General features: G+C 40.1%; 1 protein-coding gene across 2 annotated transcripts in view; it reads right to left on the bottom strand.

The window, feature by feature from the left end:
* The window catches only part of mfsd3 (major facilitator superfamily domain containing 3), a 61,751-nt gene that overhangs the window by 16,465 nt on the left and 28,712 nt on the right, over nucleotides 1-16,574 (bottom strand). For both annotated transcript variants that reach the window (XM_073069885.1, XM_073069883.1), the window contains exon 4: nucleotides 5,240-5,343. In XM_073069885.1, coding sequence (XP_072925986.1) covers nucleotides 5,240-5,343 — 104 coding nt within the window. The remainder of the gene's footprint in view (nucleotides 1-5,239; nucleotides 5,344-16,574) is intronic.

Here is a 16,574-nt window from a genome sequence, read left to right as displayed (position 1 = left end):
ATATCTAAATCAGATGAAATATAATATATTGATATTATTGTACCAGCAGCAAGAGAATACATTACCTCTTTCTGTATTGATTAAACTTTTAAAATTGTTAAATAATTAAGCACACTACTTTATTGAATGACTAGAAAAATTTAATCAACTCATAGCCATGAACAGATTCAACACTAAAAACACCCTTTTAAATTAATTTTGTTGGAAGATTTTACTGCATTGAAGGTATCAATGAACAAATGGGTATGGAAGGAGAGAGGAACATACTTCATGAAGCAAATCAACGAAGTATCAGTCTGAAGCAATTTAACAAATGTTTCCTCCTATCCATTTCTTCTGGTTGAGAAATGGTTTCATGGCAGCAGCTGCCCTGTATGTAGCTCAAATAAATATAATACTGAAGTTCAAAACTCAGAAACCCAGAAGTTCATTTCGGACAAGTGGCTTGTGAGGTGAGGGAGTTTCACAGGGAATAACCTCTGTACCAGAATGGCCTGAGTCACACCTAATGCTGGACTCTACACCTTATTAACATTGAGGCACAAGGGGGACTGCAGATGCTGGAAATCTAGAGCAACACACACAAGATGCTAACAGAATTCAGCAGGTCAGGACTGATGAAGAATCTTGACCAGAAACAACTAACTGTTTATTTCCCTCTATAGATGCTGCCAGATGTGCTGAGTGCCTCCAGCATCTTGTGTGTTGCTCCTTATTAGCATTGAACCAGGGTACTCACTGGCCAATTCACTGTTGGAGGCAGATGGAAGGCAGACAGAAGGTAGACAACAGGAGAACCCAAAATGTCTATCAATTTTTAAATTTGAATTTGGTGAACCTGACCCAGGGTATTACTCTGACAATATAAGCTACCTCTGATCAAAGAAATATAGCACAGCAACGCTCAAATAAGCTTTAGGCCCCTTGATGTATACATAAAATGTTCTTCATTGGTTTTGGACATTGTGGTCTGTTTTCCTTCATCAAAATGCTGGAACACTGCACCTTGCTTTGTAATGTTCATGTATCTTCTGCTTGGAATGTAAAAATCTTAAGTTGTTGCATTCTGGTAAAACTATATTATATTTCCTGTGTATAATTTTTAGAAATTAAATCCAGATTTGAAAAATATATTAAAAAAAATCAAATTTCTAGGGCAAAGCCTGTTTAAACTGTGAAGCTGTATTAATTTGCACAGGCCTGGTATATGTGCACTGGGACCCAGAATGTGAAGACATCATCTATGTACTTCTAAACATAATGCATTGATCTAATTTTCCGGATGAACAAATAACAAATGTAATATTACAAAGATCTGAAGTTATATTTTGTGAAAATAGATCTATTATCAAAAACAAAGAATGAAAGACTCTTCATCGTTTAGCAGGACTTACTGAGATTTGTATTCCATTTCCAACTGTAATTGATATTTTAATCCACCATACACAGGGAGGGTGTGAATCATTCTTGATAAATACTTGCCTCTTCCAACTGGTCTAGAATCCATACAGTTTGTTTTCAAATGCTGAAGATTAATCATTCATATTAAAAAGATGATATGCGACAATAGCACATAACGATTAGCAGCTGATCTCAGATAGAATAAAGGATATTATGTTAAATTTGGTCTTTTATCAAGAGCGTTATGAGACAGGAAACTACCCAGAGATCCCATGTAGCAACACCTGCTGGAGATATGCTTCTGCGGACAATGTGAGCAAAGGTAAAGGTCGGCTGCAATGCTTCTTGTGTTGTCACTCATTGCTAATATACTTTCAACAGAAAGGCAAGGTTCTAGGCACCATTAGACTCAGTTAATATAGCTAATTGGGGAATGCAACATCTCATTGTTTGGACAGTTGAAAAGCCCAGGGAGATGAATGACGATAATGGCATTGTAACAATCCCTTAAAGGGGACAATTGGAAAGATCAGGAAGTCAACGAGTAGCTAATTTCAAACTTTGTGCAGTACAAAGAACACATTCAATATCAAGCTTCTAAAAATAAGAAAGCTTGAAGGCATAACTCAAAAAAACACAAACAGATCTTTAACTTTTGATCCTTCTGAATAGTGCCTAATGGCTCCTCTTTGGTATACAGGATGGTTTTCTGAAGGTGATTGGAGACTAAGCTATCCTAGAGAGCATATTATGTAATGAGAAAGAATTAACTAGCTATTTTGTTGTCCAAGGCCATTCGGGGAGAAGCGACAGATAAGTGATATAATTCTTCACTGAGGTCTTGAATATACAAGAGGTGATTGGTAAGTTTGTGGCCTAAGGTAGAAGGAGATGAGTTATTAACTTGAAACTTTCTGCATAATCACTCAAAGAGTTGACCTGCATGTGCATGTAACAAGAGATGTATAACTCATCTCCTTCTACCTTAGGCCATGAACTTATCAATCACCCATCTGTGGACATTTCCTGGAGATCCAAGATCTGTATGCTCCATGACCGCTGGACTAAGTGTGTAAATGTAGGAGGGGACTATGTTTAAAAATAAATGTGCTAGGTTTTCTAAAATTGATTCCTTCTACGTACATAAGAGAAGCTACAATGGTAATATCAAGGGCTGGCTAAGATAAATTAGGAATGTTACTTGTGGAGTTGATGGTGGGTCAACAAATGCAAATACTTAAGGAATGCATGGATAACTCAATTGTTCATTCCTGGTCTGGCAATAAAAAAAGGAAGAATGACTCTGGCATGGCCAATGAGGAAATTTATAAATTGGTCCAAAAAGCAGAACAGTTATGAATTGTGTTTAGAAGAGAAATGACATAAGGAACAGGAAAGAGGGAACTTTATAATAGGACTAAGTCATTTAGGTGCTCATGTCTGTTGACAATTCACCCACATTATGACTTATCAGTACCTCAATTCCATTGACCCACCTTGGTTCTACATCCTGTAACAACCAAACCAATCAAAACAATCAAACTTAAGCAACTGGTTGGGCGGCGCAAACAATCTGAGCAAGGGAACATGCAACCAGTAAAAACAGGATTGGCGAAGAGGGAATCTGAGGTAATGCAGTTACAAAGAAGGAGAAGTCAGTCAGTCTGATCTGGTGAAGGGCCAGATCAGAATTCAGCAGAGTGGATAGAGAAAACTCATCTGTAATGTCAGATGGATGGCTATCATTGAAAGCAATCTCAATTTGTAATACAAGGGATAGACGTGAGCTGCAAGGGATGCAAATCACACCTTGGGAATACTTCAAATTAGTGCAAGTGATCTCAGCTCTTTGGCAGACAATGATTAAGCTAAATATCCAAAATTTTCAATATCAGAGGCAGAACACTGTGGAAACTGAGAAGTGGGAAGTTTATTGAAATCAAAGAGTTTAGTGCAGAATGTTGGTTTACATTTAATTGTCAATACATCAAAACACAAAATAATATGGAAAAATGCCTGTTTGCAGAAACTAAACAATGCATTATTCACATTTTTGGAACTTCAAAATAGGCTAGTCAAGAATCAAATGAAGATGAAAATATAAAGATTAGCCACAGTCCATATTTCCCTTAACATTTCAAACATCTGAAGCACTTTATGCACCTGCTAGCTTTCCACATAGTACAGAGAATTTGAATAAAAGATCGTCAAAACTTTGACAGTTGCTTAAAGGTGTCACATTTCTTTTTTAAAAAGCTACCAAGATAAATAACACATTTACAGTCAGTCAATGGCATGTAAGATCAAATAGCTTTCTGATCTTGTTTTATCATCCTTGGCATCAACTTTGATGTACTGTATGACCTATTGGAGTTGTCTGCAAATAAAAGCAGCTTCTTGATATTCTTATATTACATCCTTCGCCCAAGTCAAACTCTAAGCATACTTTTTTGACATTCGTGTTTCAAAGTCCTTCTTTAGACATCTTATTTGCAAAAAAAACCCAATAGATCAAATAAACCATTTTAACTGACTTTCTTCTGCAGCAAACAGACAAAAACAACAGAGGTACACCTCAAGAGTATAAACTTCAATAAAAGAGGTTGGTGCAAAACAGAACATTATTTTTTTATGAATGATCAGGTTATATGTCCATCAACATTAGTTCAATTCAGGGACAAGGGATAGATATTATCATTTTTAGCAACGACACTGTTTGCACCCTAATTCATGGTGTGCATTTGTGGAAATAAATATATCAAATTGAAATCGGTTTTTGCTAATGATATTTTTGATACATAACTTTAAGTTTTTCTTATAGTTTCATAGAATTCTTGTTGATCAAAAGATCACCTGAGGTTTGTTAAAAGAAAATTTCCCTTTAAAATAAAATAAAGTAAGAATACTAAATACAAAAACAAAATGCTGGTGGGATGCAGCAGGCCAGGCAGCATCTATAGGAAGAAGTACAGTCGATGTTTCGGGCCGAGACCCTTCGTCAGGACTGCATCTGTAGGAAGAAGTACAGTCAATGTTTCGGGCCGAGACCCTTCGTCAGGACTCTGCTGCCTGGGCTGCTGCGTTCCATCAGCATTTTGTGTGCGTTGCTTGAATTTCCAGCATCTGCAGATTTCCTCATGTTAAGAATACAAAATGCAAGGAAACGTCTTTGTCTCTTTACTGCTTCATGGTAGGCACATCCAAGAATACCCTGAAATAAGGTAAATATCTGTGATCTTGCTGTCCCGTGTCAGTGTTGGCACAGGTGATGTCACACACTTTATTCCATCCCTCCCAAAGAAAACTTTATAATTTGTTTTCTCACTTTTCTAGCTCTGATAAAAGGTTATTATTCTGAAACATAATTGCTATATACACTGACTGATCAGCTAAGTATTTCCAACACTTTACATGTTTTATTCTAAGAATAATGTAGGTTTATCTATACTTGTGCTGCAATCCATTTTGGACATTGAGAATTATAAAATCTAACTAAATACTTTTTCTCCATTCTGTCTGCTCCTATCCCTATCCAAGGGAGTTGTGGTCCCTTTCTCCAAAATGTTCCCCCACCAAGAAATCAATCACCTGATCAGGTGAACAATTAGAGACTAATAAAGCACAGGAGGGAAGGAATTATTGTGAAATACTTAAATAATTTCAATTATAAATCAATTTCAACATGTTTGACCCTATACTTTTTGAGTGGAAAAGGTTAATTTTAAAAAACACAGCTGTATAGTTCACATCATCCCATAAAACTAAATAAAAGTGAACACCTGAGTATTGAACAAACAAATTAAATGTATCCAATCAATTTTAAATTTAGTCAACATACCTTTCATTATGAAGGATTCATAGTAAAACCAAAGTAATAGTAATGTCTGAAAACTCAAATTCCCAAGGCGCATCACAAATAGAATCATTATAAGTGAATATACACTGTAAATAAAAGCAAAACATATTTAAATAAATAAATGCTGTACTCACTTTCTGAAGGACAGGAATTTCAAGTCATACAACATACAAAGCACTCTGGTCATGTTGAAATGCACCAAAGCTGATAGAGAATGAGGGCTTTATATGGTTAGAAATGGAAGAGCAAATAGAACATCTCATTATGAAGCATGACATCATTCTTGAACAGTATGTAGTGAGCTTGCATCAATACTGTGCACTTTTATTTGTAAATGTATGAGTGGTATTGGTAAAAATGAATTCATTTGTTTCTAGATAGACTAAAAACAGAGCAATCATCATTATATGAAATAATCTGGCAATTTATTATAGCTAGCTGGAGACTTTAATTTTGCTGCAATTATTTTGAAAAAGGAGTAAACCCAAGAATACAAATGGGCAGCAGTGTAGACTATATTGGCTTCCTGTACATATAGACATTGAGATCAAGCTGGCCACTGTGAGTCAAATAAGTCTTTGCACATAGTGTTCAACCGTAAACACAACCATAGGATTTGGAAGAAATATGTTTACATCCAGTAAATAGATATCTATTACATATTTTGTTTTTTCACACAAGAACTTCTGGTTAGTGGTTTGACTATTTGCAGAAAGCAAGAAAAATCAGTATTTGACTTCCTTGGAAAATAGCCACAGGTAGAAGTGAAACAAAAGCCATTCTAGAATCATTCCAGCTAACTGATCCTCTGAAAATGTTTAAGCCAATATAGATCCTCGGGGATATGTTTCATGGTAATTTGTCCCTCAACAAGATAAGCAGCATGTGACTAGTAATTAATAGCCAACAGATGCTGTATTAATAATTAAAAAATATATACTTGTTCCTCAGAAGCACCATCTTAGACAGAGTTTGATAGTTCTGAACAGGAAAAGCACCTTTGGAATTATCCAAGCCTAAGGCAGAGACCCATTCAAATTTGGGAGCTACAATGAAAAGAGCTAAAATACTTGGTTACACAGGAGGAATTTTGAAGAAAAGGGAAGACAGTAGTTAACTGGTGAAGCAAATCAAATTGTGCTGAATCCTTGTCCAAGTTTGTTTTTAGTAGCATGAAAATCGAAATTTAAAGAGCAAGAAACACTATTTTTAAAAAAATCAAAATCAATGGACTGGGCTTCAACTCAAAAGTCTATGTAATGGTAACTCAAATGTTCTGAGGAATACATGTAAAACAACAAAGAGTAGAATAGGTAAGAATGTAATGAAATACATGTTTTGAGAAAATGTTGAGAATATATAATGTTTTTAACTACTTCTGTAGAATTTGTTTCTGCTACTTTTCAAATAAAGAATTACAAATTTTAAAAAACATTTTCAAGTTATGGCAAGGTCCTTAGTCATTGTCTATTGTACAAAATCACAATCCCATGAACATTGCGAATCAAGAATTAAAAGTGAAATTAACAGAAAAACTCAAAAAGTCACATGTAATCAGTGAAGAGAAAGAAACTAATTAACATTTTAGCTCAGTGAATATAAAAACATAAGAAATAAAAGGAGAAGTTGGCTGCATGGCCTGTCATGCTTACTCTAGCATTCAATAAACAAATCATTTCAGGCCAATAACCCTTCATCAAGCTGGGAAAAAAATTGAAGAAACAGGCATATCTTGAGCTGCGAAAAGAGGGATGGGTGGAGAGAACTAAGGGAAAGTCTTTGATATTCCCTTCAGGCTTCTGTACCTCCTACCTGATGGTAACAGTGAGAAAAGAGCATGCCCTGAGTGCTGGAGGTCCTTAATAATGGACACTCCCTTTCTGAGAGACCGCTCCTTGAAGATGGCTAGTGCCCAAGATGGAGCTCTGCAGCTTCTTTCGGTCCTGTACAATAGCACCACACCCCCCACCCCTGCCATACCAGACAGTGATGCAGCCTGTCAGAATGCTCTCCACGGTACATCTATATCGGTTTTTGAGTGCATATGTTGACATACCAAATCTCTTCAAACTCCTAATGAAGTATAGCCGCTGTCTTGCCTTCTTTATAACTGCATCGATATGTTGGGACCACATTAGATCGTCAGAGAACCCAAAGGAGATCAATATCTTTGCAGGAAGGCTTGCTAGAGCTGTTGGGAAGGATTTAAACTAAGTTGGCAAGGGTTTGGGAATCAGAGTGATAGGGCTGAGGATGGGGCAGTTGGCTTACAAATAAATGCAGTGTGTAGTAAGACTATGAGTAAGGACCTAGGCAGATGATAAGGCAAAATTGCAGTCAGTGTAACATGGGGGCAAAATTAAAAAGGGTGATGAGTACAGGACTGCAGGCGTTATATTTGAATTCATGCAGAATAAGGAATAAGACAGATGATCTTATGGAACAATTAGAGATTGGCAGGTATGAAATTGTGGGCATCAGTGAGTCACAGCAGAAAGAAAATCACAATTTGGAGCTTAACATCCAAGAATACATTATTATATTGAAAGGATAGACAGGGAAGCTGAGGGGTGGGGTGGCTCTGTTGATAAAAAATAAAATTAAATTCCTAGAAAGAGGTGACATAGGATCAAAAGATGCAGAATTCTTATGGGGAAAGTTAAGGAACTGCAAGAGTAAAAATACCCTGATGGGAGTTACACACAGGCCTCCAAACAGTAGCCAGGATGTGGGGTACAAATCACAACAGTAGATAGAAAGGACATGTAATAAGGGCAATGTTACAATAATCACTGGGGATTTCAACATGCAAGTAGATTAAGAAAATCAAGTTGGTGCTAGATCTCAAAGGAGGAGATCTAAGGGCAGAAAAGATGAAATATGAAGGTAAGTTAGCCAATAATATAAAACAAAAATCAAAAAAGTGTTTTTAGACATATACAGAGTAAAAATAGTTTAGAGTGGATATCAGACCACTGGTAAATGACGCTTGAGAGGTCATACCGAAGAACAAAGAAATGGCAGATGAACTTAATAAGTATTGTGCGTCTGTCTTCACTGTGGAAGACACTAGCAATATGCCAGAAATGCAGGAGTGTCAGGGGGCAGTAGTGGGTGCTGTTGCTATTACTAAGAAGAAGGTGCTTGGGAAGCTGAAAAGTCTGAACGTAGTTAAGTCACCTGGACTAGATGGACTACACTCCAGGGTTCTGGAAGACTGGAAAATTGAAAATGTCACTCCACTCTTCAAGACGGGAGGGAGGCAGAAGAAAGGAAATTATATGCCAGTTAATCTGACTTCAATGGCTGGGAAGTTATATGTGTCCATTATTAAGGATGAGGTTTCAGGGTACTTAGAGGCATATGATAAAATAGACCAAAGTCAGCATGGCTTTCTAAAGGGGAAATCTTGCCTTACAAATCTGTTGGAATTCTTTGAGGAAATAACAAGCAGGACTGACAAAGGTCTGAAGGTAGTTAAGTCACCTGGACTAGACAGACTACATTCCAGGGTTCTGGAAGACTGGAAAATTGAAAGTGTCCACTCCACTCTTCAAAAAGAGTGGGAGTCAGTGGATGTTGTTTACTTGGATTTTCAGAAGGCTTTTGACAAGGTGCCACACATGAGGCTGCCTAATAAGAACCCATGGTATTACAGAAAAGATACTAGCATGGGTAGGAAATTGGCTGACTGGCTGGAGCCAAAGAAGGGTGCCTTTTCTGATTGGCTGCTGGTGACTAATAGTGTTCCACAGGGGCTGGTGCTGGGACCACTTGATTTCACATTATATGTTAGTGACTTGGATGACAGAATTGATGGCTTTATGGCCAAGTTTGTGTATGATACAAAGAAAGATGGAGGGGCAGGTAGTGTTGAGGAAGCAGGGAGTCTGCAGAATGTCAGACAGATTAAGAGAATGGGCAAAGAAGTGGCAGATGGAATATTGTGTCTAGAAGTGGTAGAAGGAATAAAGGTGTAGACCAGTGTTTTCCAACTTTTTTTTAGTCCAACACCCCTTTAAAGCACTTTCATACTTGCCAACGCCTCCATAAAGAACCTTCATACATGCCAACGTCACTCTTGGGCACAATCTATTTTTCATTGCCCCCATAGTGTAAAAGCATCTCCCATATGCTAACATGAGAAAAAGGATTCTGCTTTAAATTCTTAATTATTTTTAAAACTAGCTTACACAGTACCTGTGCACTGTGCAGCAGCTTCAATGCGATCGTTGAGTTTCAGGGTTTTTAGGTAAAGTTAAAATATCTGGTTCAAGTTGTGACAGCAAAAGCCTTAAGTCCCCATGCGTATGTCCAAGTGATTTCTATGTTTCATGAGTAGATGCTTCACTGCATTGAAGCCTCTTTTAACAAGGTAGGGGGATGGAAATGCAATGAAGAGCAATTTGGCTCTTCTCCAAAGACCAGGAAACTTCATATGACAGTGTAGCCACATACCACAAATGCCAATATTTTTGAAAGTTATCCCCTTTGATGGCTGAGGGGTAATAACTGATCTTGAACCTGGTGGTATGAGTTCTGAGGCTCCTATAGGTTCTTCCTGATTGCAGCAGCGAGAAGAGAGTATGTCCTGGGTGGTAAAGTCCTTGATGATGAATGCTGCTTTCCTGCAACAATGCTTCGTGTAGACAAGGTTAATGATAGGGAGGGCTTTACCCATGATGGACTGAACCAAATCCACTACTTTTTGTAGTAGTTTCTGTGCAGGGGCATTGGTGTTTCCATATCAGGCTGTGATGAAGCCAGTCAATAAATTCACCACTATGTATCTATAGAAGTTTGTCAAAGTTTTAGATGTCATGTTGTATCTCCACAAACTCCTAAGAAAGTAAAGGCATTGTCTTGCTTTCTTCGTAATTGCACTTACATGCTGGGCTCAGGGCAGGCCCTCCAAAATAATATCACTGAGGAATTTAAAGTTGCTGACCCTCTCCACCTCTGATCCTCCAATGAGAACTGCATCATGAATCTCTGGTTTCCTGCTCCTAAAACAATAATTAGCTCCTTAGTCTTGCAGACATTGAGTAAGAAGCAGTCGTTATGGCACCACTCAGCCAGATTTTCAATCTTGTTTCCCAAGCTCTTGTCAATTTGAGCAAAACTTCAACCACAGTGTCAAAAAGATCAAAGAAACGTTTTAAGCAGCAGCCTTTTGACAGCCAACACACTTCAGTATGAAGAAGCAAACGTTCAAATTCTTTATCATTATGCTTGAAAAAAGTCCTTGGCTGAGGTTTCTCACTGAGATGTTGACGATGAATTACACAGTGAATTGCAAGCAAGTTATTACTCAGAGGAATTGATTTAAAAATACTGGTATCCATTTTGGGAACAGTAGTGAGAACTTCTGATACAGCAGTATTATTAATCTTTCATCAGTCGGATGAGATTTTCCACACTTTTCTATCATTTTGGAAATGTTATAAGAAGTAATCAGACCACTATCAAGGTCATTTTTAGCTTTCTTGGCAAATGACTCGAACGTGCAATGCTTTTCAATTGCTTCTTTCATCTTCTGGAACAAAGTAATACCATAAGTAGCCTTTTCAGGGTATCTTTTAGAGAAGTATTCCCACAATCTTGATGGTTTCATGACTTCATTAGACAGTACAGTGTTACGAATAAAACACATGAGGTGTTGTTGATTTGACTAGAATGGAATAAAATAATACTCCAGGTATGTGACATTGTATTGACGCTGTTCTCCTTTGTGAGAATTGCAAGAGCCCTAGAAAAGGGGGGTCAATGACCCGAGAGAGAGAGAGAGAGAGAGAGAGAGAGAGACAGGCTGAATGGACACAGGAAATGGAAAGACATTCCACTGGGACAAAAGCTGGAGACTGTGGCATTGTTCTCAGGAGACACCTGGGAACTGCAGACGTGCCAACTCGCAGGGACATTGTAAAGCCCTCGGGCAAAGTGGGCTGGTTGAGAGAGAGAGATTGCATCACCTGCAACCTGATTGACACCTGAGATCCCGTGAGGCAGTATAAAGAAGGGTCTGAAAGAGGACGACCCTCAGACGCACCAAGGAGACACCAAGAAGCACGATAACGCTTCCCGTGGGAACGGGAAGCCATTTTGAAATAAGCCACGTGCGTTAAATTCCGAATGCGGGGTTTGTGGCTGGAACCAACGGAAGATCGCTTTTAACTAACAACGGGGAAGATCGCTCCCCTGATTCCACGGATGTTTCGGGCAAGTTTTTCCGTTTTATCTCTCTCTCCAACACGTGAAACCAAAAGAGAAAAGCCTGCAGACTTCAGAGTGACTCTTTATATTTCCAATTGGACTCAGTATTATATACCCTAGACAACGAAAGAGCTTATTTCTGAGTGATTATTAATGTACCTGCGTTTTAGATTGAGTATTGACGCATGTTATCTGAATGTTTGTATTAACCATACGTTTGTGCCCTTATTGAATAAAACGTTTGAAAATAGTAGCATCCGACTCAGCTGATCCATCTATCTTTGCTGGTAAGTTACCTGGTTACGGGGTTTTCGTAACAAGTGGGGGCTCGTCCGGGATTTGACACCAAAAAGGGGGAGGTCAGTCAATCGGGATCGTAAGTCAAAACAAAATAATTTGGATCTGGTACGCAGGTAGCCAGACAGAAAAACCAGCAAGGATGGACGTGTGTGAATTTATGGAAAGCGCGACTGTGGCGGCGCTAGAGGTGAGCACCAAAGCAGACTTGTTAAATTTGGCGAAGGGGTTAGAGATGGAAAACGAGCAGAATCAAGCTGAGAGGCAAAGACAGCATGAAATTCGGATCAGAGAGTTAGCAGCAGCCGAGAGAGCGGCAGCGGGGAGAGAAAGAGAGAGGGAGGAGCTAAGGAGAGAGCGGTTTAATGTTAGTCGGGAGCTGAGAGTAGTACCTCCGTTCGAGGAGACGGATGTTGATAGTTATTTCTTGCTTTTTGAAAAGGTGGCAGTGAACCAGAAGTGGCCACAAGAGCAGTGGGTCGCGTTGTTACAAAGTGTGTTAGCAAGAGGGAGGATTTGGGCAGCCATGATGCCGACCCGCCGACCGGCGAGTACGGTGGCCCCGCCCCTAGAGTCCCAAAGCTATCGCGCATGCGCGGTCACTCGCAGCCTGTCGGAAAAAGCGGCTGAGAAAGAGGACAGTTTAAATGAAGCCAGCGGTGATCTGGCCAAGATGTTTTTACCGACCCTGTACCATGAGGGTTCCGAGGGTGGTAAAACAGAAAGCAGTAAAGTAAAAGGGGGTAAGGGAGAGGAAATAGCCCTGCCCTTAGTGAAGAGAAAGGTCCTAGAGGTAGGAACTAAAGTTGAGAAACGGATAAAGTTGTTAAAATGTCCAGAGTTGGACATGGTTAATCTGTCTGGTTTGGCAGAATTGTTTGAAGAAGTTCAGAGTTCTAAAGGTGTTCTCGATGGTCCCGAGAGTGAAATGAGGGCAGTCTTAGAGAGGAAGGGTATCCTTGCTGTGGAGAAGTCAGCTGAAATGGCCGAGGAGGTTGTTTCAGCTCGCAGGGTTGCGCCTTCCCCAACGGGGGGCTGCCTAGAGAGTAGCTGGAAGGATCGGGGGACGTTAGAATTTGAAAAAGGTACGGGTATTGAAAGCCTGGAAGGGGCCAATGTCCCGTTTGAGTGTGTCCAAGATGGGGGCGCACGTGGTGCTGAACCTGGTAACAGAGCTCAGGGGAAGTCTGAGGTGTTTGATTCAGGGGGACGGGGCGGCCGTCTTTGTGGATCAGATAGGGTTGGTTCAGTAGGAAAAGGGTTAACCTTGGTAACCGTGGGAAGTGTGAGTTCCACGGTGTTTGTGTTCGAGAGTGGGGCCAAGGTTAATGCCGAATTTAAGGGGGGAATGAGGATTGTTATTGAAGGAAACGGAAAGTCTGTAGTTCCCAAGTCGAAGGAAGAAATTTTAAACCTGGCAGATCGCTCACAGAGTGAGTCGGGAAATAGCGGGGCCCCCCACTCTATTGTTACGCCAGGGTGGGGTGTGAAGAGGTTGCATTCGAAATGCTACCTGAAAGAGGAGTTGGAATTAAAAACAAATAGCCTGAAGGGTCTTGACAGTTTGGGGCATGGTGTTGAAAAAAATAGCCCTGATGAACGAGGCGGGCGGGAGTTCACCACGCCAAATTACTCAAAGTCCCAACGGGGGGACTCGCCAGAAAAGAGGTGACGGTTAATGGGGATGCCATTTTTTTAAAACAGCAAAGCAGGTTTTACGGGTTGCGCCAAAGCCTGTGAATAATAAAGACAGACCTTTGGAGACCTGCTGGCGAAGTAAACCGACCGAAACGATTAGTATTCGCATAAACTTTTGTAGATGCACCTAAGCTAAGATCACACCTCCGCAGTTTTGTGGCTGAAAACAATAAATAAATAAGCTGGTTATTGAGCTGAAGTCTGATGCTGCCAGGCGTTAGCATGGCACGTGAGGTTAAGGTATTAAAGGAAAGGGGCACTGTAATTGTTAACTGTTTAGATGCTGACTTGAATGTATAACTGTATTACTCTGTATTAGATTCAAAATTTCTGTAAGACTGTACCACTCTGGGTTTTAACCGCTGGTAAAAACCTTTTTAAGAGGGGAGGTGTTATGATACCAGCCCCCTCCTTTGTGAGAATTGCAAGAGCCCTAGAAAAGGGGGGTCAATGACCCGAGAGAGAGAGAGAGAGAGAGAGAGAGAGAGAGACAGGCTGAATGGACACAGGAAATGGAAAGACATTCCACTGGGACAAAAGCTGGAGACTGTGGCATTGTTCTCAGGAGACACCTGGGAACTGCAGACGTGCCAACTCGCAGGGACATTGTAAAGCCCTCGGGCAAAGTGGGCTGGTTGAGAGAGAGAGATTGCATCACCTGCAACCTGATTGACACCTGAGATCCCGTGAGGCAGTATAAAGAAGGGTCTGAAAGAGGACGACCCTCAGACGCACCAAGGAGACACCAAGAAGCACGATAACGCTTCCCGTGGGAACGGGAAGCCATTTTGAAATAAGCCACGTGCGTTAAATTCCGAATGCGGGGTTTGTGGCTGGAACCAACGGAAGATCGCTTTTAACTAACAACGGGGAAGATCGCTCCCCTGATTCCACGGATGTTTCGGGCAAGTTTTTCCGTTTTATCTCTCTCTCCAACACGTGAAACCAAAAGAGAAAAGCCTGCAGACTTCAGAGTGACTCTTTATATTTCCAATTGGACTCAGTATTATATACCCTAGACAACGAAAGAGCTTATTTCTGAGTGATTATTAATGTACCTGCGTTTTAGATTGAGTATTGACGCATGTTATCTGAATGTTTGTATTAACCATACGTTTGTGCCCTTATTGAATAAAACGTTTGAAAATAGTAGCATCCGACTCAGCTGATCCATCTATCTTTGCTGGTAAGTTACCTGGTTACGGGGTTTTCGTAACAACGCACATTCTGTAGTTTCCGTTTCTTAGCAGGATTAGAATTCAAGGCTTCACTGCCTTCAGACTCAGAGATCACACCATATGCATTTATCCATCACTAACAGGGCTAAATTTAAATAAAAAAATGAACACTATCTGTGAATGCCTATTGGAAGTTGACAATGGCAGCGAGTTGACAGAGATGGAGCCTTAACGGGGGCATACAAAGGAATGGCGAGGTGAAGATGAAGACATCAGCAACAGCAAAAATTACGTTGACAAGGATTCAGATTGGAAGCTGAATGTTAGTCAGGATACAGCAGGTGTTCAGCAAGCTACCTTTATACTATTCCAGTTAGCGCAATTAACTAATCACATAAGATCTCATAATCCACTAAGATGGTTCTTGATTGCACATATGAAGCCGAGGTCACTTTGAACACTTCAAGAAGTATCTTTGGGGCGGGCAGGTTCATTTCACCACTTGGTTCTGGCCAGCGCTGTATCATTGTACAACCTGTTTTCTGTAGATCTGTAGAAAAAGTTGCAAGGGTGTACTTAACTTATCAACTGTTAAATTGCATGAACTTGACCTGTACCGTGAGACAAGGGGAACTGTTGGGCACCCTAGTTGCTCATTTATGCATCCCCAATAACATCTATTTGGTTGGTAAGGTTGGATGAGATTGCTGAGTTTCAGACATGTTGTGACGAGTGCTCACCGCCTGCAGAGCTGCGGTTCTTCCCATGTTCCAGTGCCTTATCCTTTTTTTGGAAGTACCTGCTCTACTAATGGTCAGTCAAGTCTTGTGCCTCAAATTAGGATGGCAATTACTGCACCCCCACCCCCTCAAGAATCTAGAATGCCTCCTGACGACCTCTATTTCCCCTAACACTCCCTTAGGACACGTAACCAACCCCCTTGGGAATCACTGGTGAAGACTATTTCCTAATTGGGAAAAAATTCAAAAATCAGAGGTGCAGGATTTACTAAAGGTTAAGTCGATGTGAAGGAAGGTAAGTGCAATGTTAGCGTTCATTTCAAGAGGACTAGAATATAAGAGCAAGGATGTCATGTTGAGGCTTTATAAAGTATTGGTCAGACCGAGCTTGGAATATTGTGAGCAGTTTTGTGCTCTTTGTCTAAGAAAAGATATGCTGGCATTGGAGAGGGTACAAAGGAGGTTCATGAGAATGATTCTGAGAATGAAAGGGTTAAAGATGAGGAACATTTGATGGCTCTGGGCTGTACTCCCTGGAGTGTAAAACAATGAGGGATCTCAATGAAACCTATTGAATATTGAAATGCCTAGATAGAGTGGATATAGAGAGGATGTTTCCTACTTAGGAGAGGCTAAGACCAGAGAGCACAGTCTAAGAATGGATGAATGTCCATTTAGAACAGAGATGAGGAACATTTTCTTTAGCTGGTGGGTGGTGAATCTGTAAAATTCATTGCCACAAACTGCTGTGAAGGCCAAGTCATTGGATATGAGTGGAGGTTTATAGGTTCTTGATTAGTCAGGACATCAAAGATTGCAGGGAGAAGGCAGGTGAATGGAGTTGAGACGGATTATAAATCAGCTATGATGGAATGCCATTGCAGACTTGATGAGCCAAATTGCCCAATTCTTCACTTATGTCTTATGGTTTTATGACTGTTTCTCCCATTTTGAATTTAATTCAATAGGCCAACAAAAAATATTACTAGTCTTAAGAATAAATTGGAAGCGAAAACACAGCAAGCCCACTTTGTGAAACTATTCTTTGTGAAAAGTTCTTGAAAGATTCTGAACATAGTTCAGCAGATGCTGATTTGCTACATACTTAGAACCTATTTTACAGCTCCTGAAGGAAAAAACACCTTTTTCCTGGTTACATAATTTTCCAAGTGTGGTGATATTTACTAACTG

The sequence above is a fragment of the Hemitrygon akajei genome, chromosome 2 (assembly GCF_048418815.1).
Source record: "Hemitrygon akajei chromosome 2, sHemAka1.3, whole genome shotgun sequence".
NCBI lineage: Eukaryota > Metazoa > Chordata > Chondrichthyes > Myliobatiformes > Dasyatidae > Hemitrygon > Hemitrygon akajei.
The sequence above is the reverse complement of the archived record's forward strand: the minus strand, read 5'-3'. Positions and strand labels throughout refer to the sequence as shown.